General features: G+C 33.4%; 1 protein-coding gene across 1 annotated transcript in view; it reads left to right on the top strand.

Annotated features, from left to right (window-relative positions):
* LOC111035044 (kinesin-like protein KIF26A) overlaps positions 1–23063 on the top strand; it is a gene marked incomplete at its 3' end in the record, with an annotated part of 156622 nt that extends 133559 nt beyond the window's left edge. The window contains exons 6-8 of the mRNA XM_022316537.1: positions 12488–12703; positions 15945–16038; positions 22866–23063. Coding sequence (XP_022172229.1) covers positions 12488–12703; positions 15945–16038; positions 22866–23063 — 508 coding nt within the window. The remainder of the gene's footprint in view (positions 1–12487; positions 12704–15944; positions 16039–22865) is intronic.
* Between the last annotated feature and the right edge of the window lie 1079 nt (positions 23064–24142).

Here is a 24142-nt window from a genome sequence, read left to right as displayed (position 1 = left end):
GACTTGGCTCGATGCTTGTGTATATGATACGCGTACGTAAAGACAAGCGGGCCTTTTGTTTATTTTCGTATACGGACGTGTTAAGTATATACGAGCATTCTATATACGCGCAATACATAGGGTGCATGTAATATATAATAGCTAGGTGGCATATATGCGCGAAAAAGATCGCAACTGTAGATTCGATTTATGTTTATAGGTAGGTAGGCATTCGCGTAATATATGTGTTGTAATGCCCACTAAAGTTTATACGACGATACTATACATATAGTATTATTATTATAATAAAACTGATATTATAATAATATGGGAAATGTCTCTGTAAAAACTTTATAATATGATTTATAACAGTTTAAATCGTTTTATAATCGAAAAACGTTATACGCGTGCGACCATGCTCGAAATATTCCAATTACTCGAGTATATGATGTAATATTATAACGTCATGCGACATACCGTACAATGATATTATGTATATATATATTAAATACGTATACATTATGTAGTTGACCAAACTGTAAAGTGGCGTGAGCTAAACTCAACCTGTACAAATAGGTTTATGTCAGAAGCAACATTTATTACTGTCAAAAGACCAACTCGTATTTTTTTCTTCAAAAGTTTTAAAGAATTGGAGACGAGCGATGTTCAGGAGTCATAACCCACAATGATTTCTATTTTACAAAATTAAATTTGTCACAGTAGGTAGGTAGTTTAATTTAATATTCATGACATGATTTGTGATTTATGAATAGGTACCTGCAGGTACCCATTATTAATAATATGCAATCAATGCTGGTACCTAATAAAATTATGACGCTATATTTTTAAAATATATTAATATTAAATGCATTATAAGTTTTTCGAGCAATCGTGCTCGAAGGACATTAAAATCTCTTTGAATTTACTATAAATACAAACTATACATCACAGCTGTCGCATATTTTATATCCACGCCGAGGGTAGGTACACATTACACACTTAAGTCTTTTTAAATGTTTCTTTTCAAGACAAACGTTACGCTTTCCCATGCCCGGTAATATACGCAGCTCGTTCAATATAAATACCATTATAAGAGCGATAATGAAGAGTTATATTATGTCATTATTATTTAAGTACACATAATAATTATCAAACTCGGTACAATATTGTATTTGGTAACGCCCGCGCAGTGCTGTTAACATAATCATTTGGTATAAAGTTTTGAATTTTAATTCTTACTCGCCCTACATAGCTACGTATTGTAAGTATCACAATCGACGCCGGAACCTTTTATATTAATAAGTATGTTTTTTTTTTACTAACACCGTATGGGTTTATTTCACGGGCGTGTTTTGTGAGCATCAACAGCCCGACACTCGAGTGTCGTAATGCAATAAAATAACATTTAATCGTTCCGTATTTCCGGCTGTGCCTAACTATATTGTGTAAAGCAATGCTATTTTATATATAACTCGTATTATATGCCGTTTATCAATTACCTGACCAGTGTAAACAACAAGTCGACTACGTCATAAGTCTGCACGATATATTATTATGTATACAATACACATACATATTTATAATAATATACTTTATACTTGTATACATGAACCCACACGTATACATCCACATTTATGGTATATATGAACGTTTTAATCCCCAGAGTCCTATATAATATATATATATCCGTACATCGATTATTTCTCGGTTCAGTCGAGATATCGGCGGCACCGTCAAAATACGCGCACCCGCGGCCACCTCCCCTCCCCCGCTGTGCGTATAATCCCGAATTAATTGAAGTCGGTCACCGAGACGAAATAACACCACCCACCCGCGCCCTGGTATATACAATATACGACGACGACGACGACGACGACGAATTTTGCCGATGACGAACGGCGGAATGGTTATAGGCGATGTGTGTATATATAGGTACGAGCAGATTATATTATTTGCAATAATGTGTTTCGACTTATCTCGAATATCTGCACATATCGTATTATATATATACTCCCCGCGGCATGCATATATATAATATAAAATATATTCAACCCTTAACGGAACGTTACGCGTATTCGCACTGTTGTATATATACACTAAATACATGTATAGATGTGCGTGTGTGGGTGTGTGGGTGTACGGTCGACACCCTGCCCCCCCACGAGTATGAGCAAACGTACGAAAGTCATCCATTATTCGGCTGTCTGCCTATATTAGAAACGTCTGCCGCCGAGCGGACCCTGCACCGCCGGGAGAGTGCAATTTATTTTACGAATATGCTCCAACGGCTAATTTTTCATTTCGACGTCTGCGGATGTTATTTCTTCTTTGTGCAGTTTTTTTTTAGTTTCGGCACACGCCGCGCCGTCAACACTCTCCCACCCCCCGGACACCCCCCTTCTGCCGCGATTCTAACGCAGTAGTCGGTCGACAGCCAACCCTTCTTCGCTCGGCGAAAAAAAAAAAATGAAGAAAAAGCTCGTGCGCGCGTCCGAATTGGAAACGCGTTTCGCAACAGCCGGTGAATACTAAACGCGCTCGCGGGAACTTCGTGCCGCAGTATATACACATTACAAACACATATATATAATATGTTCATGTACACGCCGCTCGAGAACATGAAATATATGTACATATAATATAATATGATATGTACAAAAGCCGAACCTATAAGGTATCTATATAGGTATATATACATATTTATATAAAAACTGCACGCACTTGTATACATATATAATATATATTATTTTGTATGTACGCACGTCTTTTACTGTGCACATAATATAAACGTTTCTTGCGTGTGTCTGCGCCGCCTTTGTTTTACACACGCGTGGCTTTATTCATATATATATATACACTATGTACACATACATATATGTAGTAGTGTTTGGTATATATATATATATATATATATATATAAAGTGAATTCTCCCGTCTCTCGTTTAAATCTATTAAACGGTCGGCCGCCGACGGGGACGGCCGGCCGGTAGCTTTTGAAACGGCGCCAGGAGCCGACAATGACGAGGATAGGGGTCAAGTCCAAGAATTTATTTCCGCCCGCGGAGGTCAAGACGACGAGGAAGCCGGACGGGCGGGCGGCGCCGGGGTGGGTTTTGAACGGCGGTTTAACGAGCCCATGGGAAAGATTTCGCCGGCCGTCCCTCCCGACTAGGCGATGGAAATAATAAAAAAAAAATAAAATGAAAATAAAAATCCTTTAACCGCCTCCACCGCCGGTAAAGGTCAATATACGTAATATACGGCAGCCCGTATGAGACGTCGTAAATGGCACGATCCCGTGTGCCTACACCGGTGCAGTTGTTGTTGTTGTTGTTGTTCTGTACTTGTCAGGGCGTTTAATCGAATTAAATGCACATTGCACACACATATATATGTTTTTTATATAGGGTCGTTTGAAAAAGTACTTCGTCGTTATACGTCTGAGCTCCCAAAACAGACGGGGGACTTTCTGATGGTACAAAAACTACAGCGTGTGGTTTTGGAATCTAAGTATAGGTACCTGTTCTAAGCGTTCAATTCTGCTGCAGTCTCATGTATCTTCGGTTCTTATAAATATTTTGCAATACGCAGTGTATTATACGCAAGTGGGAATCTAGAAATCTGAAATGGGGGGCTAAATTGTTTTCAAAAAAATACACTCCTTCAGCCCCCTTTAGCTTCTCTGTACCGGGTTAAGCACCTAATTATACATATGTACTCCAGTGTGGGGCTCTATACAGGTATGTATACATTCAACAACAATGAAATACTCATTAATTATTATACTGTATGGAATTATAGACAAGAACCAACAAGAATCGTTGTTTGTCATATATATATTTGGGTAATCAGTAGAACATATTATATGTCTGGGCTTTACTCTATCTGCTCAACATCCTTTTAATTTTGTTATAATATCGATCAAGTTTTAGCTCAAAAGTGTATTAAAGATGCACCATATCATATACCAATAAATAATTGACGTTGAATCTACTGCAGAGTATTGTAGTGTGTGTAGCAGAATACTACGAGGTCGTTACACTTGCGTTTTCGATTAGTAAACTCAAAGTAGCTCTAAATTCCACATATTTTTATTGATCTCATTGGACATTGTTATTGTTAGGTATAGCTGCTATACTAGTGTAAATTAAGTCGCCAAGCAATAAGCATATACGAGAAATTGTGAATATATATATATATATATATATATTAGCTCTATCGTTTACTGCTACAGACACATCGCGTGACGGTGTTTTCTTCGGCGAAAACAGCATCAGGCGAAACACTCGTCATCGACTGAAATGTGTCCTCTCTAATATGTGAGGCACTCTATGCGGCCGATCGGACGAGGGGATGAAAATCGCGGGGAGCACATAGTATCCACCGAACTTATCTCCTAAGGCCGTACTTATTAGTGTGTATATACTATATACGACGACGACGACGACGACGACGACTCACTCGTTATTTAATGTCAACGGACGGTCGCCGCCCTATAAGCTATCTAACGATTCACCGTCGGGCTTATCGCTTTTATATTCTCGTTATTATTACTGTCATTACACTGAAAGTCGTATATAAATATATATATTTATGTGAGAGTACTACATAGTATACATTATTATAAGTATTAAAGCGTAACTCTTATTTTATCTTGTTCAACGGCAATTAAATACGATTTTTGGACTTGTATTTAACTGCTCCAGTGACTGTGTGTACTGTGTACCCTGTAAGCCGGGTGTAGAGGTGAAGTCGCAGGCGTCCATTTATATGGTTATTATTATAATTTATTGATTCATTCCGTTGTTTCCAAAGTTTAAACTAATGTAAATTTCGGGTGGATGTACACATCGCTGTCGCGCCTAATGAATTAATTATTATTATTGTCAATATGATATGTACCTATGTATATATTATAATATAGCGACTGCAGTACACATCAGTGTCATCACGTATTACTATAGTAACGTATACACGTACACATATTTTACTAGGAAATTATTAAAATAATTAACGATTTCATTACCCCCCCCCCTCCCCAGTATAATATAGGTATACATACTGATGAATGATGATTAACATAATTCAGAACGAAATATAATATTAATATAATATCTAGTCGACGCATTAAAAAGCCGTAGTTATTGTTATCAAGTTTTGATTTTATTCGTGCATAATAAGTTAGTTTTTGAACAAAAAAAAGAAAAGTCCTCAGGAATAATAACATGTCAAGAAAAGAATATGATTTATATCGGGAGTAAACGAGAGAACCTGTAGTACAATACGGTATATTATATATTTATAAATATACAGGGTGGTTCACAAAGCATTCCCACTCCCATTTTTTTAAAATTATATAGTGAATTAATTCAAATTCTGATTTTTGGAATTTTTAAATATACTTCTATACCAACTTAAAACCATATTTTAAAATTCTTATGACTTTTTGACAGGGCTGCTTAAGGAGTGTTATTGATGACACAAACTTCCGTTTATCAAATGAGAATTCTCTTTTTTTCTCTAAATTCTTCAGTTTATAATTGTATTGGAATTGTTGATGTACTAGTTCAAACTTCGAACGCCTAGTGTTTCAGTTATTAAAATGCTTATATTAAGGATAAAATAATCCTTAAGAATTGTTTTACAAAATATTATAATAGAAGTATTGTTTATTTACTTTGACTATTTTCACAAATTATAAATGTTGATAGATTAGTATAATTTATTATAATTTTAATCTTTTGAATTTATGTATGCATCAAAATGTTCAGAAAAACTATCAGCTAAATAATTTACAGTAGACTTGGGGGCTTTCATTTAAAAAACAGAAGATTGTATCTCCATTGGACACTCTCATTAAGTAGCCAGTACAAAAATTCTCAAGAACAATCTGAAAATATACGGTATTTATAAGTACAATTAAAAATTCCAAAAATCAGAATTCCAACAATCATTCATAAGGTAATAAATAAAAAAATGAGGGGGCTTGTTGAATCACCCTGTATATTGTATTGTATACAGTTGAGCTCATTAAAATACTAAAAAACACTAGGACGAAAAGTCTTCTTCGTTCTGTCGTGTTTTGTTTGGCATAAATAAATATATATATATATATATATAAGTAAGCCGGGTTTTGTTCTGTGCAAAACCGAAGAGTCACTTGTAATTGTAGTATTGCGTATATATGTACAGCAATCGAGCAAAACATAATACATAAACGTATTATTATAATTATGACGCTCGATCGTCGTAACGTAATATGAAATAGGCAGACAGATATATTATATAATAGCTGGCACACACAACATACACCCACCCACCCCACTCACCCACATGCGCACTAATATACTCATATTCGTGTTTGTTTGTTTGATGAAATAAAAATACCCCATATATATATATATATATATATATATAGTATATACGGCAGCTCGGCCGTCAGTCATTTAGTTATGTAGAGCTCATATCATAAATATATATACATATATTATCTTCCCGTGTTAAAAAATAATAATATTATTATTATCATAGTCGCACGTAGACGAGAAACGCGCGAGCACTAATTACCGAAAAACGAAAATGTGCGCTCGCGATGTTGTTATTAAAATTACATTATTATCATATATTTTTTTTTTTTTTTTACTTAGTTTCCCCTCCTGCAGTAACACAATATCGTAATGGGATTCCGTGGCATGTCGGTAGTGTTGCAGGGCAGGGGGAGCAAAGGGGGGGGGGCGTCTGCGAGAGTTGTCTTGGACGGCGTAGGTATTATAATACGGCGTATCCAGTGTTGTGGCGCTACAGCAGTGTAGGGTGAAAGCATCGCGTGACAACTATACAGCGTTCACAGCGGCGGCGGTGGCGGGCGTATATTACTGTGGATTTCCACGGTGCACACGCCCTACGACGCGACTTATTTCCAGCAATAATAATAATATGTGCGGACCGTGTACACCATGGTATATATAATAACCTAGTAGACGCGTTTTCCTATAGGTACACCTATACTGTGGGTAGTAAACAATAATAATGGTATATCGTGGAAATCACTCCCCCGCTCCCGCGCGTAGAATCCCTACAACAATATACGATCGAGGTCGTCGTCCGGCGCATAAAGCAAAGGTAGTGGCCTAGGTGGAGTGCGAGTATAATAATGGAGAGAAAAAAAGAGAAATAAAAAATGAAAAAATACGAAAGGTTACGTCCTAACCCACGAGGTATTATTGCAGTTGTACCCACCACCGGCGGTAACAATACCGCGATTCACATTTCACGTACAACACGAGAGAGTGGGCGAGAGAGAAAACCTATCAAACGGATTTGACAAAGAGACGACCGGGCGGGGGCGGTGGACAAAAATAATACTACTCGATATTCATAAAGTGTACCATGTTATATTATTATTATCGTTCTATATATAATATATACTCGTATCTCCGGCAGACTGTAAACACTTCGGTCTATATGTTATTTATCGTATATACAGCAGCCGCCGCCGCGGTGGAACTCGTCTTATTATTATTTTTTTTTTACGGCCGACCGACGACGCGATGAACTTTATCTTACGCACGTCGAGGATATTCGATTTCCAATAGCAAATCCATTTTGTTTAACGTCCTCGGGCCGGGTACGGTTTTTATATACTATATACTACGGTTATACGGCTATAAGCTGCTCTGTCGATTTATATATATTGTTATGTATACGCTCGCGTAACCCGGTCTCCAAAGTAGGAATTATCGGTGCAATAATGGTGGCGGTGAACTTAATTACAACGAAACGAAGATGTTTTTTTGTGAAAAACGTTAAATGAATTTTAAATCCAACGTGCCGATTAAACTTTAATAATAATATACAATTTATGGGAATCATCTATACCATATTATTGGCGTAGTTGTTTTTATCTCTTTGTTTTTTATAAGAACTATTAGCATGCTGCACCTTGTACATTTTATGAGCCCAATTAATTCGTATTTAAATTTAGTACAATTATTTGTGATCTATATTTTCAAACGGTTTGATTTTTCAATGATCCTTGTTCTAATTCATGAACTCATAGTAAATCTTATATTGTATTATTATTAATTTATTAATTGTGTAAAATATATAGGTAGTAACATCACCTAATAAGTACATGTTGTATTGCACTGTACTGTGATCCCACTGCAATAGAGCGCCAAAACAAATTAGTTAATTAATAAGGAAATAACTAATACGTGTACTGAATTTCGATTATTCAGGTCTATTGGTCTATTATATAATAACACTTTCTGAAAACTCGTCCCAAAAAATAATGACTTTAAGCATGCCTCGAATATGACATAAATACAAAACAAAAACACATGACAACAAATCTTTGGTTGAATAATGAACACCACGTAATCACATATCATATTATATTTTACAAAGAATGTGACTAAATTTCTCGGTATTATTTTGATTATTAGAAACGGATATACCTATTACAATGTTCCTATCTATAATTCTTCATTACTAATCATAGTATTATAGAACTTTCAACTTTGTATACACGTGGTCATGAATATATTATTGTTGTTGAAAAACTCGGTAAACGTATTGTTCCAAATTATGTAAATAATTTAATACACTCCCAGAGTCCAGAGTATACGGATAATTATAATATTCAGAATATTATATTTTATAACATAGGTATACCTATTAAGAAAATTATGTAAGGGTATTTACGCACATACAATTCGAGTAATTTTTCAAGTCGATTTGCATATTACGCGTTTATGTAGGTATTATATTATGTTTATATACGGTAGGTATATCGGATAATAATGTATTGGTGCTTCACTGAAAATTCAATTTGGCGAAATACATAAACTAAAATCGCATTATCGCGCATTACGATGCGCCCGCTGCAGACATGTGCTTTAAACTAGAAAAGAACTTGAAAAAGTGCCCAGATATTTTCCTCGCGAAAACTTTTCTCTTCATTTCGCAAAATCAAATAAGGATCGAGATACTTAGGAGATTCTGTTAAGACGCATTCGCGTCGCTGTGTGTAGACCGGGGAAAATTTAACAATGTCCGTTTTAAAAATTACTCTACGCAAGTACAATACATACCCGACGATGTTGATGTGCTTTTGTTCCCGGCAAAGTCTTATAAAAGTTAAAGGAACAATCGTATAATGAGAAATCTTGTTTTTTCTTAAAACAGTGTATACGTACCTATATATATATATATATGTATAAAAAGATTTAATGCACCGCAATCAATAATTTATTATTGGCCTACTTTTATTATATGCTGTCGAAAATATTATTATTCATTCGAAATAGGATCATTCTCCGCGTTTTATAATTAGAGGCGAACCTTAAAAAAAGGTCGAACGATACCACGGCTATTATACGCATGTATATTATATTATTTTGATCGGTTCCTACCTTTATATTTGTATACAGTTTTTCCATTTAACGTGAAAGGCGGTTGCGTGCCATAACAATTGAATACCTCGGAGTCTCTCTCTCTCTCTCTCTCTCTTGTATTACTTTCACGTCCAAGAAATAAGTCTATAAAAATACGCTTGGAGGTGAAGACGTATTGAAAACAAAATTTGATTAGACCAATGGCGCTGTGGTGTAGTGGCGCTCTAATGGAAACGTATAAAACGCGTATATAATATAGTCGGTGGCGGTGCACTATTGCCAACAGGGACGGAGACGTCTTAATAAATGTTGTTATTATATTATGTATGTGGCTCGGAGCTTGAATTAAATTGGGTGTGAACAAATTTACACGCCCAACAGTTTTTTTTTCCTCTCGGTATAAATAAAATATATCGACTGTTGAAAACCGTTTTAAAAATATTAATTTCAACGTACATATTATTATTATTATTATTGTTATAATATGTATAACACGCACGCTGGCGATGATGATGATAATGTAAAATTAATTTCACTTACTATACTTAAAATGCTTTGGCGTAGAAAATACGCATACTTTCGAAACACTGAAGCTCCGGAATCGATCATGTTTTGGGGATGAGGGAAGGAGTTACGTATGTTACGTACGTATTATGTAACGCGTTGCCGACGGACGCTACACTTGCATGTAGAGGACATTATTAAAAATATTTGTGTGGTGTAAAATGAAAAATCCTGTTCACACTGTTCGGTTGTTAAACCGAATACGGAAATGTTGTACACAGTGTGTGTACTTACTATTGTAGATTATAAATTATAATTGCAATACAATTCGTTGTATTAAAAATCTAACAATATGATATAATATTATGCTATTAAACAGTGCGTAGAGCGAAATCGGACGAGTTTGTTTGCAGTTGCACCGATCCAACTTCCGCAATATATATTATGTAGTCCCTTATTTAATTTATATACGTATGCCCGCGTATTAATTAAGAGCTGAAGAAACGAGCGTGTGCCATCTGGAAGACAAATCTGGTTCACCGCACGGAATATACGCGGTAGAACGAAGCTGTCGACTGCAGGAAACGCTAATTATTAATAATATGATATAGACGATTTTGGTGACCATCTTTTATTGTTATTGTAAGCAGTATTGCAGTAATGCAAATGTGGATAATATCAATAACTATATTCTGGATAGTAATATTATTATAGAGGTATAATATTATATACCTAGGTATAATTAAGAGTAGTGCAGTAGGTATGCATACATATAGGTAATAATATAAACTTACTTGTATTTTATTTTCCTGATTAAAATATCATTTTTAATGTCATAAATTTTAATGGATTTTAGTATCAAAATAATAATATATACTTATGATATTGTACAATTTTTAAAATATGCATATTCATTCAGTGTTATGAACTTATAAAATATAGAATAATATTATAAAATACAGGTATATAAATATATAATGGATGGACTATTGACATGATATATTGTTGATATTGACATCGATATTATGACGTATTGTTTCGTTATTGATAGGGTATTTTATTTTTTTATTTTATTTACTGTTTGGCTTAATATTTTTTTTTTATTGGATAAAACTTTGTTTAATGTCTATACGAAATAGAACTAAGAACGAATAACTCACAATAATGATACATAATGTTTCTTGGTGAGCGTGAGTGGAGAACCGTTCATCAACAGCAACTCCTATAACATTATATAATATAGGTTATATTTTTTTTGTTTTAATGAGCGAATCCATCAGTATGATTTGTTTGGCATGTTAATATAACTTGGTTTAATTTTTTATTTCATAAGGTAGATTTTATCGACGAATTTATAAATATAGGACACTCTTATTTTTAATATATTCCTCTAATAATACTTATTGTCCAAAATTATCTCATTTTCAATAAAATTACTTTATTTCCATATATGACTATGATTTTTTTTTAAATATATTATATTGTTATACTATTGTGAAGAAATTAAATGGTTTATTTTTCATGTTTATACATAGTAACACTAGATTGTTTGTATATGACTATATAAGACTGGTAAAAAGCGATTTTTATTGCTTGACAGAAGTTTATACAGCATTAAAAATAATCAATGTGATCTCTTGTGATTTTGGTCACCAGCATATATTACAATTTGGTATATAACATGGTAAAAGTTCACTCTTAGATACACTCAGTATATATATATAGGTGTTCACGTCGCTTTGTTTTTCGGTGTCGTCGTCCCCCTCACCATTAAACTCGCGCCTATATACCTACCTATATAATTGACGTACTTAATCCGGATTATTATTGTCGCTCTCGTTGACGTAGAATTAAAAGCTCTTTTCTTGTCGAACCACGTTCACCGTTTGTGTATAATATATTATGCCGGTATATACCTTGCAAGTTCTTTAGTTGTAAAACGCACCTACTTCTATTCTCGNACCCACCCCATCCGCATAGTTTTTACCCTGTTACACCACTGATATGGTATGTCATACTCATCCAGTATTTCATATGTGGTTTTAGCATTTTGATTCCTAAGTTCTAACACATATCATATATGCGTAATATAGGTCTAACCTAACCTAATTAGCCTACATGCAATTTCAGATGAACAGCGTTATAACAGGGAGGTTTGAGAGATACGCATTAAAATATCGGGTTCTTATCCGTTTATATATCAAGTTCTTATCTGACTAAAGCAATAGGGCCGCGATGATAAAGTTTATAATGATTAGTAGTGGGTATACCCATACGACCTGCCTACCAGCTATAACGATTGCTCCGCCAGCTCAAATCTTTTCTGTATATGCGCTTGACTGGTTATCGCGGGATGAGATTTCAAAAAAAACAATCTATATCATACCTATATATAGTAATATCAAGCAAAGGGACACTTAACAATATATAGTAATAATAATAATAATATGATGCAAATAAATTACGTATCATGAGATATAGTCGTTATATATGTATATATATATCGCTGCGCTTAATAGGAAATAAAAAAGATATTTAAACGATTATTCGCGCAAAAGCTCAGAGTTGATAATGAGAATTTCATATTTTATTTTATCGTTTTCCAGGTCAAAGTGATTTTGAGAGTAACCAAAGGGGCTGACGAACAACCAGCGGCGACGTCCGAACCCAGTAACAACTTCATGTCTGTGGACAAGAAGCACAGACAACTGACGCTAATTGATCCGAACGCACCTCCGGCCAGCGACGGCAGTCGGCGCGTGGGCGTTGCCGCTCCCAAAATGTTCGCTTTTGACGCGCTGTTCACGCAAGAAGACTCGCAGGTAATATACTAAATATCAATCTAGCCACTATGTAGGTATACAATAATATGTTATTATGTTATATAACTTATTATAATATAATATAATATTATTGTATGTGCCGTAAAAAATATAACAGACGCGTGTGGTATGGTATCAAATCATTATTATTATTATTATCACCATCATCATCATGAACATGAAACTATATTCTGGATAGTAATATTATTATAGAGGTATAATATTATATACCTAGGTATAATTAAGAGTAGTGCAGTAGGTATGCATACATAGGTAATAATATAAACTTACTTGTACTTTATTTTCCTGATTAAAATATCATTTTTAATGTCATAAATTTTAATGGATTTTAGTATCAAAATAATAATATATACTTATGATATTATAAAATTTTTAAAATATGCATATTCATTCAGTGTTATGAACTTATAAAATATAGAATAATATTATAAAATACAGGTATATAAATATATAATGGATGGANTCGCGCGTACGGGATTTTCCGGTGGTTTACCGTATCGGCACTGCTCTAATAAAAATAAGAAATAAACAGGCTGCGGTTAACAGCGGATATCCGGTTTGCTGCGACGGGGCTGCTGATGTTGCTGCCGCAGCAGCACAGATATATCGGAACTATATTATAAAGACGCTATCGGCACGCCTCGACGCTCGTGCATGGTGTAATTGCTTTGGTGGTGTAGAAGAAAAAAAAAGATTGGAGTGAAAAAAAAATAACGTAATCGGCGACAAAATGGTCTCGTGGTTATCTAGGACAGAGTTGGGGAGGTGCCTTCACTCACCCCTCGCCCGTCAAAAGATGCTGCGCGAGATCGACGTAAAAATAGCGGAAGACCCGCCGGCTGTATGCGGGTATACCAGATACCTATATATATATGTATACCTACGATATAATTTATCAAAGCTGACGTGGACTAACTCGGCAACTAGCTGTGCATTATATACGGTACTCGCGTGCCGTGATGAGGGGGAGGGGGTCCCCAGTGGCTTAGTTAATCTCGTATACGCGGTTTTTATATATTTTTCGTCCTTTTCTTCTTTCGTACTACGGCCTATCACACACTCGCTAAACCTACTCCACCGACATCATCTATATCTATCTATATATATATATGGGTGGGCATATTCCGTTTATGATCGACAATCTCAGCAGCAGCTGTCTGACAGGCCTTGCTACGGCAAGGAAAGTCAGTATAGGTAACTACCAAATTATTAAAAATGAGGTTTTGATGAAATATTATTGTTAATTAAATCGTGGTTTTGCATAATTTAATATTTTAACCAAAGTAAAATAATTTAGAAACAACAATATATTATACATATTATATAGTTCCTAAAAATGTGATTATAATATTTTGTAAGTGTACGTCATTATATTTACAAAAATCGTATATATTTATTTTAAGGTAATCTCAGTAAACGTAAACAGTAAACAGTTTATAATTACACTGTACAATTACTGCGTTCACGGTTAAGTCGATTGCCGACTTCATCTATCTCAAGACATTTCTCGCATACTTGAAATATTTAATTCATTTGGAAAAAACAATACACAAAACCTAATTTGGCCGAAAATTAGATTTCTGTAGTTACTGATTTTACCCGCAGTGGCACGGCAGTATCATGCTTCCAAGTAACACGCGAATTCACATAAATGAGGTACGCACGATGCATAAGTATATGACGAGCCCTATTATGTGAACGTGCACATGATATTATGTTGACACACCTGCTGTCCTTTATGTGTTATGTCCTGTAATCACGAAATAATATTATTGTTTGTTTCTTTTTTATGAAAAATTGCATTTTTATGTTAACTTTGATTTTAACCCCAGTCGGTTTCTAACAATACAACTATACATATTTTATGCTATAAAATTTACCTCGTAAAAAGACAATTTTTATTAAATCTCTTAACATTTATAGTGAGAGGTACCAATACACCGTGCGGTTCACAAAAGTATTTTTTCGTACGCTTTCGACACCCAAACAATACTCGGCTGGTGCATCAAGTACAAATTATTTGCAGAAACAATAATTTAACATTATCACAACAGTATCCACTATGTATATGACTCGTTAGCTTTAATATTAATTACCTATTAATTATTATTATTTACGGTAATGCGGAACGAAATTATTTAAACCCAGGGACAAAGCATGACGCATATTGTAATACAAAGGACAAAGTCGATACGTAGTTATATATATAATATATTATGCCAGTATGTTTAGTGGCGACGTGTTATATTTTTTGTATCGATAAAAGCGCATACTCTATATATAATAATAGTATATGTGTTAGTACGGCGTTATATTGGCGTTATTTTATATATTATGTACCTACTGGATTTGACATGAGAAAAATTGCACGTCCCTTAAGTATCGTTTTAAGCGATATTTCCGTGGTGGTATATATATATATATACACATAATATTACTTGCTCTATAACAGCGCATATATATACGCATATATATATATATATATATAATGTATATTATAAGGCCATACGTATTATAGACGCATCGTGTTTGCGTAATACCGCTTATAAGAGTTTGCATACAAACGTTCAGTTTTTAGTAAATATTTGTTGAAGAGTGAAAGCCATTAATAATGTTATGTATACGCGTTAAACATAGACTATTCAATGCTCGTCTTTTTCTAATTTTTTTATTTTTTGTTTACATGAGCCCTTATTTAATTTTTTTTTAAACAGACCTTTTTATTTGATGGGTTTTTACGGTATATTTTTTCTGGTTGTTCTATTATATAGGTGTCATCTATATTAATACGGTTTTAGTGATTATGATGATTAAATACCCCTGACAATTTATTTAAATCCATTATTCTCGACGAGGTTGATCAATAAATTGGATATATTTTTAATACCAATAAAATAGTAATATAATATATTAAATGTAGTCTGAGTTTCGATTTAGCTATAAGTGTATACAAGTAGGTAGGCTGTCGCTACAGCTCCAGCAACACCATAACTAAATCTTAATTTTAATTAAAAATTGCTTTCTTTATCAACTATGATAATATTCTATAGGTAATTACATAAATATAGTAATAACGAAAATTAATAGTTATGATTTAATTATTATTGCATGTCATTCCGTGTATGCATCGTCGAATAGGTTTAATTATGAAGACATATTAATAGTTTTGATTAAATATATTTAAGGGCTTAAAATAAAAAAAAACATTTATATTCGACAGGTGGACGTGTGCAGTGCTACTTTGATGGATGTCATACATGCTGTCATTCATGGAACCGACGGATCTGTGTTTTGTTTTGGCCACCAAAATCTAGGTAATTCTATATACATATTTACTATGAAAATCCCTATAAATTGAAATAATAGAATCAAAATGAATGATTGATTCATTATTTAAAATTGAACTTTAATGGCTTAACAAACATCCATCTACATTTAAATAATGTAATGTAATTTGTTGGTTTAATAATTACAATTGCAATTTCTATGGAAGATAAATTATTGTTAATAATAATAATAGCATCACACATGTCAATAAAGAAAAAAAAATATGATATTTTCTGCTTAAATTACAATAACGTGGATAGTATAATTAAAAACGGAAGTATAAATCATATGATAATATATGTTAATGAGAAAATGAAAGTTTAATTTAGCTAAAAATCCATTACCTTTATAATATGTTATTATATTATCCACAAATTGAAATACCAACCATTTTAGTTCAATACATGTACATTGTATATTGTATAATAATTTAAATTATCCCGCCTAATTGAAATCATAGGGGGATATTCGTATAATCAGATTAATATTCAGATGATTGATATTTCCTTTTCTCTCTTTTTTTCATTTTGAATATTGAATATTATATGACATATTTATTGTATAGGTTTGTAGTTTTAATTATCATCATATAGTATAGCGTATTTTTTATTCTAACAATACTTTCAAGCAATAAAATATTGCTTACCCCAAAGTTACGTTTTTTTTTTATTTTACAATTTTAATTACTATATATTATAACAAATATTTTAAACTAAAATATTATTACTTGAAATACTTCATTTTTATTCTATAAGCTATGTAGATTACACGATGTATCTACATGTTAAAAAATGATTGGCTACTATACCATGTACTTACTTGACGTATAGCAGTAGAGCTGAGTCCAATCATTTATTTGATTTTTACAAAATCACTTATGATGAACTCTTGTAATATTTTGTCACCTAACTAAAACCATTCTAAATATGACTTTTTATCAAAAGCTTTATCTTTAATCATTTAAAAAAAACTGTATTTAAAACCAATCGTTCACATAGAAATGAACACTCGTGGTTTATCATGAATTGAATTTAAATTACGATTTCCATAATATTATAATTGATGTCGACATTGCTGTGATTACATAATATTTTTATTTAATCTCGATACCATTATTCGAATTACTATCCACCGAATATAATTTTGGAATGACATCCGTGCAACATCCGAGGTGCACTGAATACAGATGACGATAATAATAATACATATGTAGAAACCACCCTCGCTTCTGCAACCCGCCCTCGGCTATCGAAAACGCCTAGCTATTTCCTCCTTCCGTACTTATACATACGATTATAATAATCGTCCATATAATATATTTTATCCTCTTCGAAACCTACGATCGGGATCATGACTTTGAAACCATTTACCTCGCGTATACATACGATAGCAATATTACAATATTGTCGTCTCGTTACACACGGATGTGCAGTGTCTCAGTGTCTGTGTGTGTCTGTTAATTGGGTGGATGACATACGTGCGGGGTGGGTGTACTTTGCGCCACGTTGCATATATACCCATTAACGAAACGCAATAAGTCGGGCAGACATCGTCGTGTTTATATATAATATTATTATACGTACCTGATGCACAACTTTATGGGCGTGAACGCACTGCACCGACCGCGAGCAAAGTCCATAGACCCATAATATACGCCACACAATATTCAATGGTAGGCAGGTAGGTATATTGGCAAAGCAGAGGGTATATTATAATATATTTCGTTTAAAATTCAACAGGCGGCTGCATCTGCGGCCGCGCCGACGACGAGCGTCGTATATATTATTACATTATTATTATTATTATTATTATTATTATTATTATTATCATCGCTATCGCTATTATTATGATTATTATTATTGCGGTATCCGCGGGCGACCGTTGACTTATTTACGCGCGGTGGCAAGTTTCGTCAAAGTTCACTGATTGTTATATTATAATATATAATATATATTATATACAAACCGTCTCCAAGCAAACTTCATTACCTCCCCCTTTTCCGCCACTGCCTACCAAGCTGCTTGTTTTGCGCATTCCAAACTCGTGTCTACGATATAAACTTTAACAAGACGCCGGCAGACTATATTCATCTCTCCACCGAGCCCGGTGCGATGCGCATAATTCGTTTGAATGCGCTATATTGTATCAATATATCTGTATCTGTATCTAATTCATTCACTATACAAGGTGATAACTTAATGACCACCTATTATTATACCTTTTTTGAATATTATTTAAGGTATACATCTGCCATTGCCACTTCCCTTACCTTTTCAATTTACTTAAAACGATACAAATAATTATAAAAAAAAAAAACTATTAAATTTAACTATTTGCATGTCTTTATATTTTATATAGGTACATCGATATTTTTAGAAAAATTGACTTGACTATCTGAACCTATCTATCTATTCTTGTGAATCTACTTCAGATTGTGAACATTAAGGTTACCATTAAATAATAAATCAAATGTATTGTAAAGTTGTATTAGATACCAACAAACATATATTATATTAATTAAAGGCAGGTAAAATTGTCTATACATCGTACACCAAAAAATATATATATATACTTTTTATTTCGATCATTTTTTAAAAATATTTCTCATGTACAAATACTTACAATATGCACCTAAAATATATCTATGAGTTTCTTTTGTTTATAAATTGTGAGATACAAAATGTATATCAATATTACCCTGCATATGGTCAAATACTATAAAATAAATCCTATGATATTACACTGCGGCTAATGGTACAAAAAAACGTGATTTGATATCTACTACTAATATTGTAAAATACTAAATACTCTATACATTATAAACCTATTTATGATATTTATGTAGTTATTTCAATAGTATAATTATAGGTATTCAATACATTTATAATTAAAAAATATATATATTTCATGAATAACCTAATCTTTAATTTAAAGGAATGGGAAATTAATTTTTTAGCACCGCAATCATAGGTGGAAAAATCTTTAACACTACCCTGCATAAGTTTGAAAAATATTAGTTCCGTATGAAACGATAGAATTGTATTACATTACGATGTCATAAACATAATTTCAAAAACAGTTTATTTCATTTGAAAATGCCACGTGTTCTTATACAGTTCAAATAATCACCCTGTATAAAGCTCGTATGTATATTACATATTTTAGGTTTAATACGCTAAAGCTTAGCTGCATCATATGCCTATACGCATATACTAGTCGCGAATACGTAATCAATGCGTCGACGGCGGTCACGTATTATTTCATATATATATATACAGCGCTGTAACTCGTGATCGTGTATCTTTCAGTGCTGCAACCACCGTAAGCGCAGATGGTGGGCTTCAAATGTAAAAACGAAGTCTCAGATTTTATCGTGCACGTTTTTTTTTATTAATAATGAGCTTCAAACTGCGATAAGAAGAAGATAAATAATATTAAATAGTATCGTATGAAAGTAGAAAAAAAATCAAGTATTTACCTCTGTTTTTACCCGGTTAAAATTCCAGATAATAAATGTACGTATTTACTACTATATCATTCAAAAATATTAATTATTTATAAGCGTTTATGAAACAAGTAAAAGCTAATATTATTTCTAATCTTTTCTTACGTTATATTATATATTATTCATCATGCTGGTACCTACTTAGTAATACGTTGTAAAAAAAAAAAGATAAAGGTACATGATGGTAATGACACGTGGTAATTTGAATTTTTATTTTTATATACCTATTATGCTTAATATTCAAATCATTTTTATAGGCATACTTTCATATTGGTGCAAAAGGTGTACTTAACTAAATTTTTTTATATATTTGACGCTTAAATCATAAATTCTATAGAATTTTATAATGTATTCTCCACGTCATCATCCCCGGTCAACTTTATCCCATTAACGGTCTGTCAACATCCCGATTGGATCACCGTCATCTGTAGAATATGTATTATGCTGTCCAGTGTCCATCGGGCGATGGTCGTGTTTATAATTGTTATATGTTTCAAAATAATATATCATACAGACTACTGCACGTTTTTTTAATAGACAATTATGAGGGTCCGGTCGTATTTTCGGCTCCGGGTACGACCCTCGACATTTCCGAAGATATTGTAAGTACCTACAACAGACGCGTAGCCAGGATTTTTGTGGGGTGTTTTTAATTTAAATTTAAATATAGCTTGGGGGTGTATTCACTACTCTCCGATATAGTCATATTATCAATCTAATAATAATAATAATATAATATAAAACCATATCACAATATATTTTTTGTATACATTTAAGCCGCTTGGTAAATAATATATCTTTTGCATAAATATACGACCGAGGGGGATGTCACAACACCAAAACACCTTCAGGATACAGAACTGCGTAGGTTCGGGATTAATAAACCAGTAGAAATAAACGCATATTTGCTGTTGATACTTGATGATACTTCAATCTCGTAGGCATAGGTACCAAGTAAAATATAGTTTTCCTTTTTGCTTTTGCACAAAGTTTAAAAACGCGAGTTCGAACTTTGTGCAAAACTCTTCGTTGCTCAGTCGTGATAAATATATAATATAATTTCAGACTTAGTATATGACAGCAACAACGATGTATCCATACACGAATGGCCACTATTGTATAACGTGTGCGAGTAGGCAATATTGAACGGACAGGTTATATAAGTTTATAAATGATCAGCATGTGATGTGTAATGAACCGTGTGAGATAAACTGGTAGACGATGAGATATCAATCGCACGACAATAATACGCAACGTTGACTGCAGAAATAAAATAGCAATATCTAATTTATTTTTGAAAATATTTGTTTCGATTTTCGCTGTGAATTAAAATAATACGTAAGTAATACACAATAGGGATACAAAATATATATTTTCATCTTATCATTTTATATTTGAACTGTCTCGAATGAGAATTTAATCACCGCTCAAATGATTTAGACATAAATTCGAGTTATTCCGAACATTTTTTTTATCAATAATTCACAATTCTTTCGAATAAAAAAAAGTATTTAATTGTTATCCGCATACGCAAAAAATATGTAACGTAATAATATTATGTAGTTAATTTATTTTAATTTTGGTTTTTCAAGTATGAGTATACTCAACACGCGTATATTATAAAACCACATTGTTACAATTTTCACCATGAAAAAACCATGTAAACCTAACCTAATACAACTCGTAAATTCCATGTAAACTCGGGACAATATTTGGTCAGAGCCCGAGGGTACGATCATTTTGTTGGATTTAAACGGTTTTCGGGTAGTGAAGAGCGATTCTGGGAAAGCAGCTCATCGCTGAAGGAGCAGGAAGTGGAAAGCTTAGTTGGCGGCAAACAACCGAAATGCTATAAACGGCATTTGCGGCAAATAGTCCGTCAGCCGGTACCCTTCTAAATAGTAATGAAACCACTACCACCATCGTAGTTACCGAGAAAACTTTGTTTTGAAACAGCTTTTGGCGAAACTGATAAATGACAGTGTTGTTTGACGTTTTGTCTTTTAAAACGGTTTTAAGCACACTAATGCAATATTATTCACTTTCCCCTTCCGAGGGCTCTCTTCGTTGATAACTGAAATATTTTGAAAATCAAATTAGGTATCTTACAGCGAGCTATTACTTTTATACGTCTACATAACAAATTTTTATTACCATCTTTATCAAAATAATATATATTTTGTTCTGTTATTCATTTATTTTCTCAATTTTCCGCAGCTCTGTAATTATTGAAACTTTTGTATCAAATAAATTACAAGAGTCAAAGTATATGATTACAAACAATAATATGAATAATGAATTTGCCTTTTAATTTAGTATATCAATGAAATATCAAATAAGTACCATATATAGTCATATAATCAAGCACGCAAACCAGCAATCCCAACCTTATAATACATAAACCTATACCTATATTTAACATATAAAAATACTAACAATTTTTTTTTAAGCTCTTTTCTGTTTAACTACCTACATGTACATAATAATTATATTATAATAAAAAAATTGTTTAAGCTCTTTTTTGTTTAACTACCTACTTATTATACATAATTATTATGCATACTATTATTATATATTGCCTAAATACAACTAGGTACTATAGGAAAGCATACACGTGTGCTTAATATGAACACGCCATAAATTATGTAGTATATATTTAGTTTTCAGTTCAATCTAATTAAACAACCTATTGAATATTCAAGTTTGAAATAAGGGTATTGAAATACATTTGAATGTAATTGATCAAAGTTCAGTTGGTTTATGATTGCATTAAAATAATTATAAATGTAGATGCTAATTACAGTGTTTATAATGCCTGGTGTTAGTACCAACCTATAGGTATTATATGGCAACATGCATAAATTAAAAAAATAAACATGATTTCAAAATCCGTAATCTTATTCTACTGATAATAGGTACTAACTAACTGCATACCTATACCTATAATATTCCTAATATTCCGTGTTTTGCTTGCTTTTAAAACGATAAAAATTTTTAATACGCGTTGTTGTATACGCGATCTATATGAGCTGCGTAAGAATGAGTTTATATGCATTTTTTCCCTCGAGACGTTTCGCGTTTATTTTAATAATAAAATTGATCGATACTAGTATATATACTACTGAAGAACGTAAACGCGCCTACGTATATCGTAGTGTATGACGATGAAAAACGGGCTGCGAGCTACTTCGTATGTACGCGGAAAACAATACGTTTATGTAAAATGATGTATAAACCCAATCTATATATACGTATAATATGTATCTATATACACACAGTATAAACATGCTCGATTAACATTTGTTGCAGGTAAAACGTACACAATGATCGGATCGCCGGAAGACCCACAAACGTACGGGATCATACCGTGCGCCATATCGTGGCTTTTCAAAGGCATACAGGAGCAGAAGGCGAGGACCGGGGCGCGTTTTTCGGTCCGCGTGTCCGCCGTAGAAGTGTCCGGACCCGCAAGTCCCGTTAAAGACCTGCTGGCCGGCCAATCCAACGGTAATTACATTTATATACCAAATATATATATACCATGTATACCACACACACACACACACACACACACACACACCTACCTACGTATATTATAGTTTCGTATAATATTGTGTACTAAATACAGGGCCCATTTAGACTTTAGAAAACCGCCTCTCGGTCCGCCAGCGATAAGCATCGTGGCCACCGGAACCCTCAAAACGACGGGACCATATATATATAAAGTACATATTAAGCTCTTGCAACGTGCGTCGTGTATAATGTACCTATATACATTATACATATATATACGCGCATGCACGCGTTAAATCCAATCCCGCGAAGGCAAAAATCCCCCAGAATTTTAATGTCTGGATTATCGGTAAATGGTATTATACCGCGGATACCATATACCGCGTTTATATGTATATGTATATACGAATATTATACAAGTGTGCTGCATGCGTACAGGAGGGGTAGAGTGTAGAGGTGTTTTTTTTTTTTTTATCGCTCGAACGTTCAGAGGGGACGCCGTCGTGACTGCCGATATAGAAACGGCAAAGGTTGTTTAAAAATTTCGGGTTAGGGATAAAAACTGTTGAAAACAGTCTGAAAAAAAAAGAAATAGTAATCCTTACGTTAAAGAGCAAGATGGGGGAAAAGAAGTAACACGGATTTACGCCCTTTTTTAAGCGTTTTCCGCGAGATAAGCTTTTCACCGCAGTCGCGTTTTGACTGCCATTTGAATATTATACGATTTATACGTCGATACGGGTTTTATAGTTCAAAACGCCCACCCTGTATAATTTATAATATATATACGTATATAAATATATATAGGATTTGGTTTAAAGAAAACATCAGAGTCCCGGCGGGTAAATCAACCTCTGTTTGTTTGGTTTTATTTTTCAATCCTTTTTCCACCTCCACCGCTAATACGCACAATCTGTACATTTCAATCCATCACTATAACGCCGTCGAAAACTTTTGAATTACAAAACGTCACGAACGCTGTCTGTGCAATAAATTATTTAATGCACAGTGTTGAAGCGTAATACACACACACGCGCGCGCGTACTTATAGAAAAATAAATAAATAAATAGTT

This window comes from Myzus persicae, unplaced genomic scaffold, assembly GCF_001856785.1.
Source record: "Myzus persicae strain clone G006 unplaced genomic scaffold, MPER_G0061.0, whole genome shotgun sequence".
NCBI classification, from domain to species: Eukaryota; Metazoa; Arthropoda; class Insecta; order Hemiptera; family Aphididae; genus Myzus; species Myzus persicae.
The sequence above is the reverse complement of the archived record's forward strand: the minus strand, read 5'-3'. Positions and strand labels throughout refer to the sequence as shown.